The sequence below is a fragment of the Thalia democratica genome, chromosome 4, assembly GCF_965202585.1.
Source record: "Thalia democratica chromosome 4, ktThaDemo2.hap1.1, whole genome shotgun sequence".
NCBI classification, from domain to species: Eukaryota; Metazoa; Chordata; class Thaliacea; order Salpida; family Salpidae; genus Thalia; species Thalia democratica.
This window is the reverse complement of record NC_139168.1, coordinates 41,777,054-41,793,982: the sequence shown is the minus strand read 5'-3', so window position 1 is coordinate 41,793,982 and position 16,929 is coordinate 41,777,054. Positions and strand designations below refer to the sequence as shown.

General features: G+C 26.4%; 2 protein-coding genes across 3 annotated transcripts; both read left to right on the top strand.

Annotated features, from left to right (window-relative positions):
• Positions 1-234: 234 nt before the first annotated feature.
• Positions 235-3,790, top strand: LOC145835115 (heat shock cognate 71 kDa protein-like). The gene is made up of 9 exons (XM_082942661.1): positions 235-344; positions 500-629; positions 814-932; positions 1,049-1,412; positions 1,599-1,900; positions 2,067-2,399; positions 2,506-2,704; positions 2,862-3,203; positions 3,625-3,790. Exons 1-9 carry the CDS (start codon positions 270-272, stop codon positions 3,708-3,710), a joined length of 1,950 nt encoding a protein of 649 aa, XP_082798787.1. The 5' UTR covers positions 235-269; the 3' UTR covers positions 3,711-3,790.
• A 3,772-nt stretch (positions 3,791-7,562) lies between these two features.
• LOC145834744 (uncharacterized) lies at positions 7,563-13,068 on the top strand. Of its 2 annotated transcripts, none has more exons than XM_082942253.1 (6): positions 7,563-7,756; positions 8,200-8,313; positions 9,067-9,193; positions 10,165-10,358; positions 10,569-10,703; positions 12,663-13,068. In XM_082942253.1, exons 1-6 carry the CDS (start codon positions 7,620-7,622, stop codon positions 12,778-12,780), a joined length of 825 nt encoding a protein of 274 aa, XP_082798379.1. In that variant the 5' UTR covers positions 7,563-7,619; the 3' UTR covers positions 12,781-13,068. The 2 variants fall into 2 exon arrangements, with proteins under 2 accessions (XP_082798379.1, XP_082798377.1); XM_082942251.1 differs by having other exon boundaries at positions 8,197-8,313.
• Positions 13,069-16,929: the final 3,861 nt, after the last annotated feature.

Genomic DNA, 16,929 nt, shown 5'->3' with positions numbered 1-16,929 from the left:
TTAATTATTTACAATGTCTCTTAAATGATAGCTGAAAGTATGAACTATTACAATTTTGGGTCAATTTTGGGAACCCTGATCTAAGCTTACAAATAAAAGCCAATGTTTATTTTTGTAAAAAAAAAATGTTGGACCCTCTTATGGCTTTTATTTCAAGTAATGTTAAGTTTTTGAAAAAAAGTTTTTCTTGAAGTTTATGTTTAAAGAATATTCAATAAAGTTTTACTTTGGTTTAGATATAAGTTTAATTACATTTATAAAATTACAAAATGACAAAAGCTCCTGCAATAGGTATTGATTTAGGAACAACCTACTCTTGTGTTGGTGTCTTTCAACATGGAAAGGTGAGTTGAAACATTTGTTTTAATTTTAGTTTAACATCAAGTACAAAGCTGTGTCTACTTAGATTTAGCTTTATTTTGTGTTTATATGATTTTATTTACTAAATAATTTGTTTAAAATAAAGATTTAAGTTATGAATTGTTCAAAATGTTTACAGGTTGAAATTATTGCTAATGATCAAGGAAACCGCACAACTCCTAGTTACGTTGGTTTTACTGATACTGAACGTCTTATTGGTGATGCTGCTAAAAACCAGGTTGCCATGAATCCAGTCAACACTGTATTTGGTATGTAAATATATATATTTTTGATTTCCATATTTATGTATTCAAATAATAGCTGTATCTTCTTGTATTCTTTCATGATTAAAAAGCAACAATTGTTATAGTTTAATGTATGTTTGTATTTATAGATAATAATTGTCAAGAAATCTACATTTTACAATTATTATTACTGTTCACCTGTTTTCAGATGCCAAGCGTCTGATTGGTCGCAAGTACAGTGACAATGCTGTCCAAACAGATATAAAACAATGGTCTTTTAAAGTTGTTGATGACAACACTAAACCTAAAGTTCAAGTTGAATACAAGGTATTTATTATTTTTTAGTATTGATTTTTGTCTAACTGTTAATTTAATAGTAGATTTTAAAACTTTTTTTCTTTATTACTTTAAACAACATACTAAGTTCAAATTTTTTTTACCAGGGTGAGACAAAAACATTTTTTCCAGAGGAGATCAGTTCAATGGTTCTCCTCAAAATGAAGGAGACTGCTGAGGCTTACTTGGGTAAGACAGTCACAGATGCTGTGGTTACTGTTCCTGCCTACTTTAATGATTCCCAGCGTCAAGCCACCAAAGATGCTGGTACCATCTCCGGTTTGAACGTTCTCCGTATCATCAATGAGCCAACTGCTGCTGCTATTGCTTATGGCCTTGATAAAAAAGTTGGAGACGAGAAAAATGTACTCATCTTTGATCTTGGAGGTGGTACTTTTGATGTTTCCATTCTTACTATTGAAGATGGCATATTTGAAGTCAAATCCACTGCTGGAGATACCCATCTTGGAGGTTAGTAAATTTTATGTCTTGAAAACTTTTTATTTTTCAAATATTTTCTAAAAATTCTATAGTTGGTACAAAAAATATAAATACCTTGTTTTTATGATATATATTGTGCATAAAGAATATCTATAAAAAAGTTGCTATTTTAAATGGAACTGAACTCATATTTCAGTTGAATAAATCAATAAACAGGTGAGGATTTTGATAACCGTCTGGTTGATCATTTCATCAAAGAATTCAAACGTAAACACAAAAAAGACATCACTTCAAACAAAAGAGCTCTGCGTCGTCTCCGCACAGCTTGTGAACGTGCCAAGAGAACAATATCTTCCTCTGCACAGGCCAGTATTGAAATTGACTCTTTGTTTGAAGGCGTGGACTTCTACACCAGCATCACACGTGCTCGTTTTGAAGAACTTTGCGGAGATTTGTTCCGTGCAACTCTTGACCCAGTTGAAGAAGCATTGAAGGGAGCGAAAATGGACAAAAGAAAGGTAAATCGTTTTTATTATCTCAAGTAATTAGTTTTATTTGTATAATAATACTAAAGTGTATTTGAAAAATTCCTCATATAATTTTAATTAAGTAGTTTTATAAAAAAATAAATTTATTAATCTTAACTTAGCTACTCTTTACTAAAGTGTATGTAAATATTATCAGATTCACGATGTTGTTCTTGTTGGAGGTTCAACTCGTATTCCAAAAATCCAGAAATTGTTAAGAGATTTCTTCAATGACAAAGAGCTCAACAAGTCCATCAATCCTGACGAGGCTGTTGCCTACGGAGCAGCCGTCCAAGCTGCCATTTTGAGCGGAGACACTTCGGAAGAAGTCCAAGATCTTCTGCTTCTCGATGTGGCTCCTCTTTCACTCGGTATTGAGACGGCCGGAGGTGTCATGACAGCCCTGATCACTAGGAACACCACCGTCCCAACCAAGCAGTCCAGAGTGTTCACCACATACTCTGAAAATCAACCCGGTGTCCTTGTTCAGGTATTTGTTAATTTATTTTGTATAAAAATATGTTTGTTAAATTAGTCATTTAAGTGTTTAGAGAGCAATTGAAAGGCATAAATAAAAATAATTTAATAAAAACCAGGTTTTTGAAGGAGAGCGTGCCATGACAAAAGACAACAATTTGCTAGGAGAATTCGAACTTTCTGGAATTCCTCCTGCACCGCGCGGAGTTCCTCAAATCGAAGTCACTTTCGATATTGACGCCAACGCCATCTTAAACGTTACAGCTTGTAACAAGTCGACAGGAAAAGAAAACAAGATCACCATCACAAACGACAAAGGTGTGTTATACTTAAACTAGTTATTAAACCGTCAATTATTTGTTTTGTGTTTTGTAATGAAACTTGTTTTTTTTTATCAACTAGTAGTTTATTTCTTATTTAACTTATATGTAAAATAGTTTGTACACGAGTAAGTAAAACCAATATTTCTCATCAGGCCGTTTGAGCAAGGAGGATATTGAAAAGATGGTGAACGACGCTGAGAAATACAAGGCGGAAGACGAGAAACAGCGGGAACGCGTTGATGCGAAGAACCAGTTAGAATCTTACGCCTTCCAGGTCAAGCAGACCGCTGAAGACGACAAACTGAAGGGCAAAATTTCCGATGATGACAAGCAGACTGTGGTGACAAAAGCCAATGAGGTTATAGACTGGCTGGACAACAACCAACAAGCTGAAAAAGACGAATATGAAGACAAGAAGAAGGAACTCGAGCAGGTTGCACAACCAGTGATGACAAAACTTTATCAGCAAGGTGGCGCCACAGGAGGCATGCCAGGTATTAGTTTGTTTTAATTAAAATGTTAAAGTTTGTAATGAACATGGTAATACTCAGTCTAGGTAACAAATTAATAAAAAACTTCGCCTAATTTATATTTTTTATCAACCCTATGACCAGTTTTTAATGGCTCTAATTTTTTTCATATAAATTATTATTTTCTGTAAAGTACTATATTTGTGACAGTAATGATTTATTTAAAAATTTAAATTTCAACAAGAAAAATTTTTGGGTGTTTTTACTCGAATATTTAAAAAAAAATCTGTTTGACTTCGACTTATTGTTCAGATTGAAAATTTTGCTTTGTACTTGGATAATTGATTACTGATTGATACTCCTACAGAAGTTAATGATAACTTTATATTAGTAACGTAATGATTATCAGATAAAAACAATAAGAATAATTAAATTATTTTATTAGGTGGTATGCCAGGTGGATTCCCAGGATCGCAACAAACATCAGGTGCTGGAGATACATCAGGTCCAACTATCGAAGAAGTTGATTAAATCCCAATATTTTCAAACTTACTTTTCATAGGCTATTTCGTACTGCTTTTTTGTAGTAAAAATAAATTGAAAAAACCTTATACTTGTCTTATTTTCAAATATTTAAATAAGTCTAGAATTAATTTACAGATTTTTAATATTTAAAATAAGATGTGGTGGTTAGACAGTTATAAAGTAGAGATGCGATCAAAAGTTGTGATAAAGTTCATTAGTAAATCATTAAATTCATAATTAAGTCTATTTTAATTCTACTTTCAAGCCAAAAACCTTATTCTTTGTTTAATTTTCGATTTGCTATACACATATTGCCCATTAAAATTCAACTAATTTTTATTTGAGTTCTATAAACTTGATAGAGTAAAAAATACTATAGCAGGATTAATACGTACTCTTTTTTTGCTAAGTTACATATACCAAAAATTTTTAACAAGCATTGTTAAACAAATGTTAAATGAAATTTATTTCAGATCGCTGTATAATAAAGATAGTTTTGTTATTTAATTAGATCATTCTCAAAGCGAGTTTTTTTGTAATTTTTTTTGTTAAAAATATAGAAAAATTGAAGAAAAAATAAATTTGGAACAAAATTAAACCCAAAATGTTTATTCTTTAAGAATTTAGTGAAACCTTGGCCAAGTATACAAACGTTTATCTGTCCTTTCTTTTTAAATTATCACTGCAATCCTGTTTAGTCTCAATACACAACCTAAATTTTGGATTAAAATTGATAGCTTGAAAAATTTAAATCATTTTTGTTTTGAATATGTTACGGTAGTATCTGATCAACTGAACTGGTGTTCACAATCTTATATTGAAAAGTATCTTTGCTTTTTATAATCAAAACTAAGTGCTGAGTCACTTATAGACATGTTGCTCTTAGAAAACTAACCTTGCAAAAGCTTAAAAATTGAGATATATTAGTCCAACAACAAAAAATTCTGATTTAAAAATGGTCATTAGTAAATGTGTAATGTTTGCCAATATAGCGATGGTCAATAACTCACTAAGTAGGCTTATTCTTTATGACATACCATTAAGATCACAATTGCTAAAAAATAAAAGTTAGATATTAATAACCAAAAATGGTTTATTGAAAGAGCCTTTTAAAACCTAGATATATTAAATATTTTTTAAAGTAAGCTATTTTTTAAGAAGAAAATATTGTTAATTTCAGTGTTCAGTAGCATCATATATTTAATGTGAATGAAATGCTTTGTGAATTTTTTAAACTTTAACAGACATTGAAGTTAAATTAAAATGGGATGAAGGTAGTCTTCCTCTTTTGATTTTAAAGACCGGACAGGATTGAATTTTAGATAAATATAAATAAAAATGGTAAGAACCATTAAAAAAATCAGTCACAGTCTTTTACAACCACTTAGAATAGATCTTTCGTTTATTAAAAAACAAACATTTTCAATTCTTATTCAAATATTTTAATGGTTCTTACCATTTTTATTTACATTGAAGTTAAAGAAACGTAAGATAATAAAAATTTTTTACTAACAGTGAGATCTACAAAAGTTTAATTTAATGATAAACTAATTTCTTTATTGAAGACATGTTACAACTTTCGTGCCTTAGTACAAAAGAACTAGATGAATTTTTTTCTGTATACATAAATTTATAGTCTTAATTTATACTATCTAAAAGTTTTCATAATGTTACAGACTACATTATTTATGCATATATTTTTTACTTAACACGTAATATATAAAAATAAGTTTACCTGTAACTAGGTTGCCTCTGATATTATTAAAATGATTTAAATTAAACTGCTAATTTGTAAAAAAAATAATTATTGTTTCGCTATACATCTATAACCAGTTGTTTTTACAGTGTGAACATAATAAAACTGTACGTACATTAGGGGCGCCTCTAGAACCATAAGAAAAAATAATAAATAAAAAATCTTTTTGAACATAAAGCCATACTTACTTGCGCGATCTTACTAATTTTTTAAATGTTGATTTGCAAATGTAATTAGATAAAAAATAGTACAAGAATGATCGGAACACCTTGAAGACAGCTGTAAGTTTTTTTTAATATAACAAATGATCATGTCGTAGTTTAGTTTGTTGAATGAAAAAAAAAGACGCTCAAAATATTTTGTCCTAGGACCTGGTGCACGAAGAACTTTTCGGTTATCGAGTCGCACACAACTTTGATAACTTTTAATGTCTTGTCCAGGACAAGTAAATTTAAAAATAATAGTAGTAAGTTATAGTGATAATTCTAAGTTTGTTTAAACTTTTAAAATTAATTTAAAACTCACAAAGCCTGTTTGAAAAAAAAAAAGAAAACTCTGCTATAATTTGCTTAAGACTTTCAATGAAAATGCTAGCATATGTTAATAAGTAAGAATAATACACTATCATCAAAATGGCTAGATACTGCAACTTAAATTTAATAATGCTCATCGTTTTGTTATTTACATATATAAGTAAAAAAAAAAATGACTGGACAAGTTTGTTTAAAAAATGTCTTTACGGCTCTCTATACTATATGTAAGGTGTAAATGTATATAAAGATAAACAAAGTATACGATAAAGATACAAAATCCAGGACAAACTAGTCATACGAAAAAAATAAATCAAGATAGTTAGCGAAATTGATTGTTAGAATTCAACTAATAGTGTTATTGTGACTTTAAAACAAAATAAATTTATTAAGCTATTGCTTTAATTGTTTCATAAAATTAAAATTGATGTGATCGTAAACGTACCTGGAACGCGTGATCAAAATATATAAACATATTTTAGTTTTTATTAATTGTTTCTTCGATTAAAAAACAACTTACATAATCTTAAACGCAGGTGGTGATATTTACAAGCAAGGAATATTATAATTTAAACTATTTCTTCTGAGAAGTATTACTAAAGAAAACCTTTTTTGGCTTTCAAATTCTGGAAAGTAGAAGTTAACAGTAAGCTTTGGATATTACATAAAATAAGTTTTAAGTAATTTATCTTTAAACACTTTTTCATACTATTTAAATTTATTCAGGACTTCAGCAAGATTGATATGAAATTTTAGACTTGCAATAAGATACCTCAAGTTTAATTATTACTGTTAATATGTTTTGGAACACTTTATATAACGAATTAGATATGTGGTTTTTAACGTACTTGAACTTTAATAATTTGAAACGTTATCTCAAGTGTCAAATTGTATCTAGCTAAAATGCATTTAAAAATACAATGTATACTAATATAGTACAAAAGACAAATTTAACAAATTTGCCGAATTAAAACTGAGTTTTGTTTAAGATCTACATTATGATACAATAAATCTAAGTAAATTGCTATTTAAATCAAAAAATTGAAAGTAATAACTACATCTCTTGTTATATTAAGTTTAGATAGTTTTTATTAGTTGGCTTTGAATTAAAGTAGTGATCTTCATATTAACTTTTTCGTTAAATATTGAAATAGATGTATTAGCAAGCCTTATTTTTAGTTTTACTCTATACAAGTAGAATAGGTAAAAATAATTAAATTTAAAACCACCCTTGGTATAGTATATAACTAAATTAAGTTATTTACGCGAAAAGTTTACCTTCTTAATATATCAACTTAAAAAAATAAACACTTTGACTAAACTTATACATAAACTTAAAAATAAATCTAAAATTAAAATGTATGATACTTTGTGTATCATTCTGTAAAATTTTGTCTTAAAAATATAACAAATTTATCCATAAATTGTTTGTTTTTTACTTAAAATTAATAAAAATTGATGTGTATATAAATACGTGCTTAAGTATCCTTTAAATAAACATTTCCTAAAAAAACATTCGTAATTGTGTTTGACGTTAAAAAACAAATGAACAATTTTCTGTAAAATTGTTATTTAAAATATTGTAAAAGAATGGAATCTGTGCACACTTAAGAATTTATTTAATTTAAAATGAAAAAAGAAGTTTTTTCAAAATATTTTGATAGAACAGCTATTATTCCGTTTTTAATTGAGTTTGTTGCACAGTTTATTCACACTTATTGGGGTATCATGGCTAACTTTCCTTATGACTCAAGTTTCTTAAAAAAGTAAATTGTTGTAATAGTGTTTGTTTAAAGACTATTTTGTTTATTTATTTTTAATTTAAAACTATGAAAAAAAACTAAAATGCTTGTAAAAACAAAAATAGTAGTATTGTTAAAGTACATAAAGCTTTATCTAATATATATAACGTATAACGTAAACATCTTTTTTAGTAACTTTCTAGAAAAAATGCCAATAAAGCTTTGTTTTTGTTCTGAAGATATGCGTTAAGTATTAAAACATTTGTTAACAGCTTGAAAACTATTTGATTATTTAAATACCATAAGCATATACCTTTTTTTGCAATTAACAATCAGTACTTGTTGTCCCTGTAATATTTTTAAACTATGTCAAAAGATTAATTTAAACATTATACACTTTTAAGTATTTCAAGAAAATTGTGTAGTTTTTGTCTTATTTAGAATAAAACTTTTTTTTTAAACAGTAGTGATGAAACTTCTACAAATTCAAATGAAAAAGATTATCTACAAAATGTATTCATGCCGGCAACACAGGCTGGGTTTTCTGTTTTTATGCAAATTATGTGGTCTTGGAAACTAGGGCAAGTCATTGTTTGTTTTTTATACAAGTATAAGGACTTAACTATAAAAAAAAATAGCTTATTGTTTTTTTACAAGGGTTAGACTTAACTGTAGTTTAACATAACGATGACATTAATTGTTAAAGCATTATGTACGCACTAAACAACGTTAAAATATGTACGCAATAACCGAAAGGTTGTTTCGTACATCAGGTCTTCGGACCAAAATTTTAAGCGCATTTTGTTCGTTTAATAAAAAAAATATTTAATTTTTTTTTAAATTTCTTAGCTATACTAAATATATTGATTACCTAACGAATTATCTAAAAAAAATACTTTATTGTTATTAGCATATACCTTGTGCTTTGATTAAACATCAAAGTGTATTAAACAAAATAAATTACTACCTAAAAAAGGCTAGTGGCTATTTATTTTCCACATATATTTACTAATAGTTATCATGCATCATTAAAAAACTTACGAAAAAAGATCAACAGTTTATCTCATAAATTTATGACTAGTTTTTTTCTTATATATTTTTAGATAAAAAAATCCTTGTAAAAGTAATTTTAGCGTTGTTAATTGGTCTTTGTTGGTCTAATAACCACTGCAAGTTTTAGAAAAGTGATATTGAAAAAAAATTGTTTACAAGTATCTAATTAAGTTTTCCGATATATTTTTGCAACATATATCTTGATCATATTTTAATTAAAAGTATTTTGAAAAAAAAAATGTAAACACTATTTTAGTTCCTTACCAAAGTTTATTTAACAGAAAAGCTCATTTCAATCCAGCTGTCTCAATTGGGTTTTTAGTGAGTGGAAAACTTTACATCGTCCACTTTATTTTGTTTGTGATATTGCAATGTTCAGGGTCGGTTGTAGCTGCTTTGACAGCAAAGGTTCACAGTATTTTATAAATAGCTCGCTACGTTAGTTAGTATATTACAATGGGGATGGGCAACTTTTTAGTTGGCCAGACTTACCGGATATTTTTTGCGGGCCGGACTTGTTAAAAAAATCTTTAGCGGGTGGCGTATTTTTTAATTAGAATGAATCATTAAAAGTAAAACTACAATGAAGTTGTCATTTCAAAAGTACTAGTAGGTACTGATAGTTAAATTAAATAAACTTTTAAAAGCACTTGTTATAAAAATGCTCAATTTCATTTAGTTTGCACAACATACTTTATAGCTAAAATAATGTCGCTGGCAAGAGATTTTTGTTTACAGGCCTGCATCCGTACGTTGCCTTTATTGCAACAATAATTTAATATTATTTACTTGTTTAAAAATGCAGTTTTCATACAATAATAAAATAGTAAATTTGAAATTAAATATATATGTAGCTCAGAATAGTAGTATAAGCAAAAGTTATCAATGCAATTAAAGTTGTCCTAGACAAGACATTAAACTGTATCCTTGGTGTATGACTCGATAACATTATAAAAATTTCGTACACAAATCCTAAGACAAAACTTTTTGAGCGCGTTTTTGTCGTTAAATAAACAGTTATTATTAAGGTATAAGCACGTTGAACTTTAACTAAATAAGTAAATAAATTTTTAAAAACAACTTTTTTTATATATGTTTTGATAATATGACACTAGTTTTTATTTTTTTTTAATTTGGATAAAGTATAATAAGTAGTAGCTAAATAAATTTAAACTATTTTTATACTGCTATAACAACTTAAAACTTTGACGTAGCAATTCTAGCTAACGTAATATATCTAACACTAACACTATATTTTTTTTAGTATTCTTTTTAGGATTCAAGCATAGTTAAACTACAAACAGTTTTAGAAAAAAAAACATGGAAATTTTACAAACTTATTTCTAAATAGCTGTTTAAATTGTTATCAAACTTAACAGTTGATCATGGGAAGAAATCCAGGTTACTTGCTTGTTGTTGAAGATGTATCAGTAATTACTGTTGGTGTTAATGAAACTCTTATGACTAGTTTTCTTGTGTTTTTTATTCTTTGTGTTGGGATGGAAAAAACTTACGAAAATCCTTTAGGTCCACTGGCAATTGGATTAACTGTATTTCAAGGAATTCTTTCGGCGTATGTTTTTGGTGTATGTCACTTAAAAAAATGTTAAACGTACGTAAAAATTGTAAAAGAGAAACTACTAAAATTTTTACTGTTTAAAAAAATATGTATACTACTTATGAAAACCTTGTTTTCAAGTTGTTCACCTTACCAAAATTTATGTACAACTCACTAATGATGTATACTAAGTAAAAAAAAATACTTTGTGTACAAATTATTTAGAAAAGCGGTTGGAATAGTCTGCATAAGTCCTTCTAATGCATTTGGCCCTGCACTTATATCGGGAGGTTTAAGTGGCCATTGGATTTTTTGGTTGTTCGATCTTTTAGGAGGTGTCATTGCTGGTGCTTCATATATGTAAGTTATACTGATCTAAATAATCTTAGCTGCTTAGTGTAAATTAGTTTATTTACTTTATTAGATTGTTGTGAAACGAATAGTTTTCAATTTGTAATTAAAAAAATACTATTACTTTGTTTATTTACTATTAGTTTTGTAATAAAAATAAAACTTTTCTATTTAAAAAACTTAACTTAAAACCTTGGTGAGCTTTTTACAATTATAATATTTTGAGCAGTTTTAAGAACTGTGTAGAGCGTATGCTTTGTGAACAATATCATTGTGTATAGTTTACTTTGAACATTTTACTTTTATATATCAGGTAGTTAGTAGTTTTTATACTTAAGTAAATTTTTACGAATCTGCAATTACAAAAATAAATGAAATGAAAATACATACATTCAGTGCTGTAAACTAGTAAAAAAAGAGAATAATTCAGCTAATAGGTAAAATATCAATAATGTTCTTTTCAAAGGTATTTACTAAAAAACAGTTTTTAATAAGTAAAAAACCTCATATAAAAGCAGAAAGATAAAAAAAAATGTTTTGAAGTAATTCAAAAACTACTATTTAATATTTGAAAATTTAGGGTTTTTTGAATTTAAACTGGTTGAATCTGTTGATTGAATCAATTAAGTCTAAAATTTTAGCCTTTAAAGTGTAAACAATGTTTAACCTTTTTCAAAATAAAAAAATACATCAAGAAAAGCTCTGTTTTAAAAACTTAATCAGAGAGCATTTAATATTGAAACAATATACATATATTAAACATGGTAAACTATAGTTATAAAATATACAATATTGATTAATATTGCACTAAATTTTTACCAACATGTTTGATTGTATTTCAATATATAATATTTTGATAAAAATTAACTAGCATATTAATATTTACTTTTTTACTTATCAGAAATAAGTTAAAGGTTTACCTTACGTATCCTTGTTAATTTGTTGTATTTGCTCTCGCCTAAAAAAGTTAGCTTAAGTCCTGTATGCTAGTTTGTAAACTTTTGATTAAAACTAACGATAAAGAAAGCATATTGCATATGCATAATAATTTTGATTAATTTAAATATACAAACTTTTTTGTTTTGTTTTTTATTTATTTAGTGCTTAGTAAAGAAATCAAAAAACAATAATTTTCTATGTTAACTGAAAACAGTGAAATAATTTAAAAAAATAAAACCTAATAATGCAGCAGCCTTGTAGAAACGTACTAAGCTACATCTGGGCTTCGCACAAATTTTGATGTTTGTAAAAAAACTCTTGAAACTGTAAAAAAAATATTTTTGTTTCTTATCTTTTGATTTTTGTAGCTACCTTGTCAGCGTTTAACAATTGTATACAATTGACTTACAAAAAAATACTTTTTATGTAGTAGTTCTGTTATTGAAACATAGTACTTTTTACTGTAAAATTACATTTTTCAGATTACTATAGGTGATAAATATTTTATTAAGCTTTAACGATTTGATAAAAGTTAATAAATATTCTTGAATAAAAATAATTAAAGTTGTAATGCAGACTTTTAAAGTCATATAGGTACTACCTACTTATTTTCTAAGAAGTTGTCATCATAGATAGTAAACTACTACTTAAAGTAAATCTAGAGCGTATTTTAGTAGTCATAAAATTGAATAAAACCATTTACGTTTTTTACTATGGTATTTTGTATAAAGATTTTATAGTAATAGAGATTTAATACTGTATTAGTCTATTTTATAATAATAACAATTTTAAAATTTTACAATGAATGAGTTTTGATTTATTTTTATCGTTAAAAGATACAGTACATTAGATTATTTTTGTTAATTTTAAATAGAGTGTGTATTTTAATCATTATATAGATTTGAAAAAAAAAATTATAACTTTCAAAAACAGTTTTACTATAAATAAAACTTACCTTTGACCTTTAAAAATTAATTACTTTATTTTAAATCACGTAAAATAAAATAAAAATAATTTTTTTCAAAACAGGATTTTCTTTGCAAATAAAGAAATAAGATGGTTTTCTAGTACAACAACGACAAAAAACTCCTCAGCACAGCAAATAACTTCGTTTTGTGGCAATGAAATTGATGGAAAAGTTTATTAGTTTGAAGAAAATTAGACTGTTGTATATTTAGTTTTTAGTATTTTTAATTATCGTAAAACAGAAACCTCTCAATATTGTCCAATAATAACTATATACAAAGGTATTTTAAGTTTTATATTTATAAAAAATGATAGTTTTATCTATAAATTTACTCTAGAAAACTATTGTATAACTATCTTAAAAGCACTAGTTTTTAAAGACATACTTAATAAAAAATTAAAAAAAATATCTATAAAGAAATGTTGCCCTCATTAGTTATCATTATCCAGCAATTCCGATATTTTTTAGAGTAACTTATATAATTGAAAAAAAGTAGTAATTTTTTGTAAGTAATGAAGTTTATTTAGTAGTTTTAATTAACTTGTTTTGTTGTAATTTTTTTAATTCCAGATGAGTTTGTAAAAAAACTATTTTCTTAAGGTTTTATATTTACAATTTTTTTATCGATAGTTTAAAAGTAGCGAACATGTTTCTTTCAAAAATAAAAGAAGCTATTTCGATTAAGCTAAAATAATTTGATTAAAATAAAATACTTGTCATTAAAATTTATCAGTTAATTGTCTTTATTTTCTGGATCAACCATTGATTTAATTTTTTAAATTTGGTTTAATCTATACTCAATACTATGATTTAATTTGTTGGCAGAGCTTTTCCTCTATGAATGATAAGTCTTTTTCAATCTAGTCGATAAATATTTTTCTAGCCTGTTTATTTTTCATGTGCTTGGGGCTTTGGTTTTAGTTAGTACTAAAAATACTTATTGTAGTTAGTCAATCCATTATAATTTTTAATGTTTGATGATTAGATTAAGTTCTATGTGTTAATTTTTTTGGTCTTTTATGTTAATCTGTAAACTTTAAAATAATATATTTACGTTTTCTGATTATAATCAACATTTTTTTTTGTGTTATCTTTTCTTTTTCGTCTCTACCTTATGCGACTTTCAGTTTAAATTGCCCAGATTTTGATACCTAGATCCATCACAAGGCAATAAACTTACAAAAATAATAAAAGTTTTATACAAAGTTTATAAACTTAAACTTCTTATTTTTTTCAAAAATTCTAGTACATACTAAGTTTTTTCAAAGTAATGTTTTATTTTTTAATTTTCGAGCAGTTTTTTTTTGGTCTTAAATTTTTCTTATCAACTATAATATTATTTTACAGTTTATATGCTAAATCAGTTGAAATACTTTTTTTTGCATAAGAAACATATTTATTATATACTTTTTTTCATTTGTATTAAATGTATAAATAGTAAGATTTTCGTGTTTCAATTACTGAAAGCTATTAATTATTTTCAGCAGCTGTCAAATTTGCACGAGCGTACAAAATTGCACGAGGGGACAAAATTGCACGAAGATACTTTTGCACGAGGGGATAAAATTGCACGAAGAAAAATTTGCAGGAACAAAAAATTGCATGAAGATACTTTTGCACGAAGGCTATTTTGCACGAGCAGACAATTCTGCACAGAGACATTTTTGCACAGGTTGAAATTCTAAAACTTTTTTTTACTTACATAACTTTTTGTTTTTTTTTTAGTTATTTTTAATATCACTGTTACCCCTAAGCCTTACCCTCGGTCGGAAACTTTTATATATATTTTTTTTAATTTTTTTTTTTAAATTTTCTTTTAAACTGTCACTGTTACCCCTAACCCTTACCCTCGGTCAGTAGCTTTTTTTTTTAATTATTCTTCTTTTTTAATTATTCTTTTTTATAATAATTTATATTAGTTATTTTATTATTTTTATTTTTACTATCACTGTTACTCCAAACCCTTACCCTCGGACAGTAGTTTTTTTTTTTCTTTTTGTTTTTTTGTTAATTTATCTTTTAGTTTTTTTCTGTTTTTATTAATATTTTTTTTTTTTTGTATTTTTTACTCTCTTGCAAAATTGACCCTTGGTGCAAATTTATCTTCGTGCAATTTTGTCCCCTCGTGCAAATTTGTGTTCGTGCAAAAGTATATTCGTGCAATTTTGTGCCCTCGTGCAATTTAGTAACCTCGTGCAATTTTATCTTCGTGCAATTTAGACCCGTTCCCGTCAATATAGCTATTGTATTTAAACATTTCACTTTATTATTCTAAAACGAGTATAGTACTTGGTAAACTATGTAAATAGTAACACGATGTTTATACTTGTTTTAAATAGCTTATGCAAAATGTTTAATAATCTATATTCTGATATTTCTTAAAAATTAGTTTTTATGTATTTCTGTTTATTTAAAAAAGTTAAAACTTGGAAGTTTTTTTTAATTTCGTTTAATATTTGCTTAAAAAGCTTTAAAACAATTTTTTTTTTGAAAGAAGCATTAAAAGAAAAAGTTTAATAAAGAAAACAAAAAATATAGGTCTGAGGTTTTACTTCAACCTCAAACAAAAACATGATAAAGTCAAGTAAACTTTATATTTACAAAACATTCGTAGCTATCTTATAATCAAGATTTAAAAAACAAAGATTCAAAACACATCAGAAGTTTTTTTTCAAAAGGTTTCAGGTAATATTTCATCGTTATTGTTTGCTGGTCTCGAAGAAATCATACGGCTACAACTAGTGTCTGAAAAATAACTCAGTAAATAACTTCTTTGTGCTAGCTGTTAATAAAGCTTTTATTACTAATTGTCGTAACATTCAAAACAGTTATGAAAAGTTAGAAAATGTTAAGTTCGTTTTTAAGGTTACAGCAAAGTTATTTTATGTAAAGTATAAAAAATGAATGAACTAATCAATAAACAAAACAATGAACTTATAGAATAGTATTATAAATTACACTTAAACATGTACTTATTTGTAATTTACTATATACTAAATTTTACTACTTTTCCAATATAATTGCACAGTAAAAATTCTGTACCAAAGCCACTGTGCAGTGTTCACAGTTTGAGATTTGTAGATACTTGCATGAATTATTGTAGCATCGATTAAAAACGATAAAGTGCTAGTTAAAAAACTAACTATAGAAATACAACAAATTTCATCAGTTAAATTTATTTTAAGTTATCACTGAATAATAAAAAGCAATCAAGTATAGTCTGTTAAACTTAATAAAACAATATGTTAAGTCTCATTAAACTATTAAATGTTAAACTAGAATAATAAAATTTTACTTTTTAATTTCCCTTATAATAAAACTAAACTTTTCACCAAAAATATCAAATGACGTTTAGCTTTCATTCACCTCTATATTTTTCAAAATAAGACTTACTTGTCACAATCTCATTGTTCACTGGTTTCCAAATCAAAGGGAATACTTTCCTGTACTCAGTTATAACTTTAGGATGGCTGTACAAGTACACCAAAGCTGTTAATGTGGAGGACATCTTTGCCATAATTGCTGCTAAAGTTTCTAACAAAACTGGTGTTGATGAGCTCTGTTTAAGGATTAAATTTAGCTTTCAAAATCTAGAGTAGTTAATTTATTATTAGTTTAGCAAAAAGTAAATAAACTGTTTTTAAATAACAAACCATATATATTTAATGCAAAAAATTATAGTGTTAAGTGATATAAGCGTATAAATTAAAAAAAAAGATAAAATTATAAATTTTCTTAGAACAAAAAGAAAAGTTTGTTTGAAAAAGCTTTGCAACTAAGTTTAGTAAAAATTGAGTAAACTTTTTTTTTGCATTTTCAGTAAAAGCTTTGGGTTAAAATTTTTTTTTCGATATTTAAAAAAAATTATAAAAGCAATTAAAGAACACAAAGCTATACTAATATATAACAAAACTATGTTTCTTACAAACAAACTAGTCAGGTCTGAAAAGTTGTTAATGATTTTTTTAAGAAAATTAAATAAAAGTGATTAGTACTACCAAAACAGTTATTGCAAAGCACAAAATAATAATACATTAAACTAAAATATTTGTTTTATAAGACCTGTTCAAGAATAACTTGAGACTGAGCGACATATTTGTAAATTTAAGAAAGTTTATTTAATGAAAGTTTTAATACTTTTGTAAACTTACAATACATAGGTGTTTTAAAATTAATAACTATGGTTATAGAATTTAGACGTATGTTGCATTGCTTTTTATAACTTCATTAAAAATAATTATAATTTCAACAAACACTTTCGTTACTAATTCCAATAATAGTGATGCAGACAAACGGAGACCAAGAAATTAGAAAACATACAACTGCTCT

Excerpts from the sequence above, each read along its gene's own strand:
- LOC145835115 (XM_082942661.1), top strand. The coding sequence starts at position 270 with ATGACAAAAGCTCCTGCAATAGGTATTGATTTAGGAACAACCTACTCT. Across the intron at positions 630-813 it reads TCCAGTCAACACTGTATTTG|ATGCCAAGCGTCTGATTGGT; the intron begins GTATGTAAATAT and ends ACCTGTTTTCAG. Across the intron at positions 2,705-2,861 it reads CACCATCACAAACGACAAAG|GCCGTTTGAGCAAGGAGGAT; the intron begins GTGTGTTATACT and ends ATTTCTCATCAG.
- LOC145834744 (XM_082942251.1), top strand. The coding sequence starts at position 7,620 with ATGAAAAAAGAAGTTTTTTCAAAATATTTTGATAGAACAGCTATTATT. Across the intron at positions 8,314-9,066 it reads ATGTGGTCTTGGAAACTAGG|AAAAGCTCATTTCAATCCAG; the intron begins GCAAGTCATTGT and ends TTTATTTAACAG. Across the intron at positions 10,359-10,568 it reads TTTCAAGGAATTCTTTCGGC|AAAAGCGGTTGGAATAGTCT; the intron begins GTATGTTTTTGG and ends CAAATTATTTAG.